The sequence below is a fragment of the Solanum dulcamara genome, chromosome 7 (assembly GCF_947179165.1).
Source record: "Solanum dulcamara chromosome 7, daSolDulc1.2, whole genome shotgun sequence".
Classification (NCBI taxonomy): domain Eukaryota; kingdom Viridiplantae; phylum Streptophyta; class Magnoliopsida; order Solanales; family Solanaceae; genus Solanum; species Solanum dulcamara.
The window spans coordinates 50,065,001-50,070,109 of NC_077243.1; the positions used below are offsets into that span (position 1 = coordinate 50,065,001).

General features: G+C 34.5%; 1 protein-coding gene across 1 annotated transcript in view; it reads right to left on the bottom strand.

Moving 5' to 3' along the window:
* Positions 1–3,606, bottom strand: part of LOC129894739 (uncharacterized) — a gene marked incomplete at its 3' end in the record, with an annotated part of 8,503 nt that extends 4,897 nt beyond the window's left edge. The window contains exon 1 of the mRNA XM_055970394.1: positions 3,491–3,606. Within this exon, the coding sequence (XP_055826369.1) occupies positions 3,491–3,606 (116 nt within the window). The remainder of the gene's footprint in view (positions 1–3,490) is intronic.
* Positions 3,607–5,109: the final 1,503 nt, after the last annotated feature.

Here is a 5,109-nt window from a genome sequence, read left to right on the forward strand (position 1 = left end):
TAAAATAATAATCAACATTTCAAAAAATTAATTTTCCACAAAATGAACAAAGTGAAAGGTTATAATATAACTTTGGAGCGTGTATTATTTTCTTACATCATCAAGTAATATTGACTTGCTATTACAGGTTACTAAATCTTTTTACTAATTTTTATTTATTTATTTATTTATTTTGTAAAAAAATTAAACATTGATACTTTTTTCTCTATCTTCTCCATCTCTCTGCTTCAGCCTCTTTCTTCCTCGAAATTAAATACCAAAGATTTATTAGTATTTTTCCATCAAACTTAAATATTTTTTGAAGTGCCAATTTTATTTTTCCATTATTGTATTTCTCATAGAACACGATATTTTTGGATAATTTCCTTCATCTTCCATCTCTTTCAAATCTTGTTCCTGGCTACACATTATGCTCAAGCTTTTGTGAATTTTATTTATAGACAACTTCTAGATTTTTAGATGGCCAAGTAGTTGGTTGTAATGAGCAGTTAAAATATAAGTCAGTCCACACCTATACAGACTTAAAAGCTCCTAATTTGAATTCTAAACCTAAAACAAGAAAACCCTAAACAAAGAATCATAAACAAAGACATCTAAACAATCTAAACACAATAGGAAAACTAATTACAATAATCTAATAAAATTAATAATTTGAGAAAAATAGTAGATGACAATTTTATCTATTGTACAATGTAAGAACAAAAAGGTCAACCAACAATTCTAACAAAAAATATGTAGTGTCTATAAAGTAATAAGATTTAATAGTTAAAATTGTAATTGATTTTAAAATACTAAATAAAAAACTTACGTTAAATCACATGTAAGTTTGTCTCTACTATCAAGATTTCAAAAAAAAAAACTTCTCAATTAGCAATTGTCTATCAAAGAATATGATAATATATTATTGTAATTTCAAGAACATTATAAAATTTTAGAAAAGATATCTCAAATCACATGCAAATCTCTTTAATCAAAGATACTATCAAGATATCAATTGATACAAAAAATTATATACGTTAACTTATTTTTCATTAAAAATTTCTCAATTAACAATTTTCTATTCTCAATTAACAATTTTCTATTAAGAATAGATGGCAATTTATTATTGCAAACATCAAGAACATACTAAGATTTTAGAAAACTTACACAAATCACAAGTAAATTTGTCTCTTGAAACATCAATACTATCAAAATTTCACAAAAAAAACTTCTCAATTAGTAATTATCTATCAATAATGCATGATAGTTTATTATTGTATGCTATAAGAACATACTAAAATTTTAGAAATGTAAGACCTCGAAAGTTGGAAACACGAAAAACAAGGAACAAATGATGAAATTTCTAAAACATACAGATTTGGCACTAGGTGATGACCACGAAGACCATCATGGGTCGTGGTCTGCACCACGCCTCGTGGTGATCCACCATGGTGGTGGTTCTAAAACTAAGTCCTACAGGGAAAGGACAAAGATAAGGGACCACAGGCTATGGTGAGCACCACGGGCAGTAGTGCCCTCCATGGTGACCCCTTCCCTGAGACCCTCAGAAGTTTTTCTAAGGCAGGAACCACGCCTCACTACCTGGGCCGTGTTTCCCTTCACGGACTGTGGTGGTCGATCCTGCAGGTCCTTCACCACGTCCTTACTTCATGAACCATGATGACTTCCACGGAACGTGAAGGTCTCCGTGGAGGAAGTCCTGAAACTCTTCACCTGCAACCCCCAAGATTCAAGATCAAGTCTAACTTCACAGAAACCACCACGGGCTGTGGTGATTATCACGGACCATGATGGGTCCTCCATGAAGTCTCAAGTTTCAATTAAATAAAGGGTAATTCGGTCATTTCCCTATTCTCTCATTAATGTATGTGGACGTTTTTGGAACTAGATTCATTATGTAATTGTCCTAAATACTCCTAAGTCTATTATTTTCCCACATTAACTCCCAAACAACTTTAAGACTTCTCTCTCAAGGTTCCTCAAGAGAATTTTATCTTCCTCAAGTTTTGGCTAGGGTTTCTTCAAGAATAAGTGTTCTTTATCAATTCTAAGTTCAAATTCGATCAAGGTATGTAGGGACTGATCTATGGGTTTCTTTCATCCATGGAGTCCCTTTAATGACCCTCTAGGTCATTTTCATCATTTTTGATCTTTTTAGCATTTAGAGCTTTCTTATAACGACCCCAAGTCATTTATGACTTACTAACACTAATAGTTCAGTTGTCAGATTGTTCATTTGGATTTTATGTTTGTTTCCCTATTTTGGAACCTGGGAATTTGAAAAACTCTAGGAATATGATCTCAAGACAAAAATTTGATGGTTCCATCAACTTCGGAATGACCAAATTAGGCTAGTAACATGATCGGCGTGAGCATAGAGGTAGTGGTGTGAATTTGAAGCTATTTGGCACTTTTTTTTAAAAAACAATTTAACGACCCTTAAGGGGGTCAGGGGCTTAGAAACACCCCAGGCCTTAACACTAATAAAATAAATCAAAAATACAAGGAGGGGGCTATAAACCTTACCTCTGTCCCTAGTTCTTAAGTTGGTTATCCTCCTAGGGACAACCAATATTAGATATACAATGCACATATGAAGAGAGGACTCCTCTCTTTTACAACATATATTTAAGAAATACATAAATAAGGGAGTCTCTCCCCTTATAATTAAGTACATAGAGCCTAAAACACTAAAGCCTATTCGAAAAAGCTATAACAAACTAAAAGTAATAGCTATGTTGAAAAAGTTTACAACAATTAAGACAAGTACATAGGCTTCCATACTTAGAAAATCTTGATTGGAAAAACTTCATGGGAGTTTCTTGATTCTCTTGAGCTTCTTCCTCCTGATGTTTGTCATTCCACAACCCTCCAATGTGAATGTGCCTTTAGCTATTGCTGGAAGCTGATTTTTAGTGTAAAAATCTTGTATAATATCAGTAGTATAGCTCCATTTTAAGAGTATATCTATTGTAATATTTGCTTCCCCGTATGTATGTATGCAATAGAAGGAATTTAGCTGGCTAATATGGTGTTTTAATTCTTGTACAGACTATTAGAAACTCCAAAGTGGATTGATCTGTGAGTTCAGCCATTTGGTTAAGAGTTCTGAGTCTATTTCAAGGGTAATGTGTTTGTAACCATGTTGATTGCACCAACAAACACCATATGCTGCTGCTTGTACCTCTGCTTGGTTGTTAGTCCCAACTCCAAGTGGAATGGAGAAAGCATAAATAAGATGACCTTGGTCATCTCTTAAGATCCCTCCCCCTCCTATCTTTCCCTGATTTTGTAGGGCACCACAATCAGTGTTCAACTTATATTTTGTACTTGGAGGTTTTTTCCAAGTGATAGTGATGATCCTCACCTTATTTTGGCACCTCTCTATCATTGTAATCAAGTCTCTCCAATTGTGAGGCCACTCCAAGTAAGGGTACCTTGTGTTGAGGAGCTAAGTGGTGTTCTTAAGAATCAAAAATTTGACTCTTACAGCACTGGATTGCTTTCCTCCATACTTGGCTGAGCATCTTTTCTTCTAAATATTCCAACAAATGAAATAGGAAGGGCATGAAAATTCAGTTTCTGAACTTTATTTCTGTACTCCATGTTCCACCATCTCATTATGATGTTCCTTAAGCGGATGTGATCATGTACTAAGCCCATAAATGCTGAGTAAAACTTTCAAATGTGGTTTGCTAGGTTACCAATAACAAATACATGATCATTACTGTCCATTCCCCGCCAATTGCAACAAGAGCATGTAGCAGGTTCCTTGCCAAATGTGATAATCTTGTCATTGGTAGGAATTTTGCCTCTAAGAGTTCTCCAAAGGAGAAAGGACATTTTGAAGGGTATGTGTTTTTTCCAAGTATAAGTATTGATGATACTCTTTGGTTTCTTCTTCCTGATGATATCCCAAGCTGAGGAATTAAACTTACCACTCTCATTAGGCTTCCAAATAATCTCATCAGGGGTCCCTCATTATAATGAAATTTTGTACTTAAGATCTTAGGAATCAGCATAGGTGGTGCATATCTTCTAATCATAGTTTCATTCCATACATCATTTACCAAAGAATGAGAAACTTTAATATTATTGGGCCTTATATTCTCAAATCTAAAATTGGCTAAGGCTCCAGTGGCTAACCAGTCATCGCACCAGAAGTGACAACTTTCTGAATTGAGTTTCCAAGTAATGTGAGTCTCCATGTTGAGTTTATTCTTCATCATGTACTTCCAAACCAGAGACTGACCAGTATTCCATTGTTTAGCAACTGAATTGGCCATTTGACAATATTTAGCTCTTAAAAATTATCTCCACAGAGAAATCTTTGCTCTAAAACTCCACCATTGCTTGTATTGAAATATTTTTCATACACCATAGAGTTGCCTCACTCCAATAGCCCCTTCTTCATATGGAAAGCTAAGGATCTTCCAATAAGCACGGTGGTACATTTTCTATCCTTATCCCATCCCAAAAAAAATTAGTAGTTAGTTTCTTTATGTACTTGATAGTTGTTTTAGGGGGGATATAGCTGCAAGAGTATAGATAGCCATGGACTGAAGTACATGTTTAATTAATGTGACTCTTACTCCATCACTGAGGATCCTTGATTTCCATCCACTTATCCTTTTCACAACTTTTGCTACCAACTCAGAGTAGTAAATGATCCTTTGTCTCCCAATGTATAGAGGACAACCCAAGTAGGTGATGGGAATATCTTTCTGTGTAAAACTAGTAACCTCTTTTTCATGGTTGTAGTAGTGCTAGGCGCTTTGTAATGGACCATAAAGTGGCTCTTCTTTTTATTAATAAGCTTGTCAGAAACCTCCTCATAAATGGAAAGAGTCTTCATAATAAAATGAAGGGAGTTTCTAGTGCTAGAGGAATAATAATAATATCATCAGCAAAACTGAGATGATTTATTTGAGGTCCTCTAGTTTCTATCTGAAATCCTTTGTAAAATTGGTTATGGTGTAGTCTATTCAATAGTCTAGCCAAAACTTCACCTGCAAGGATGAACAAGGCTAGTGAAAGGGGATCTCCCTATTTGAGTCCTCTGGTGGATTTAAAAAAACCATGTCTAGTGCCATTTGTGATAATAGAATA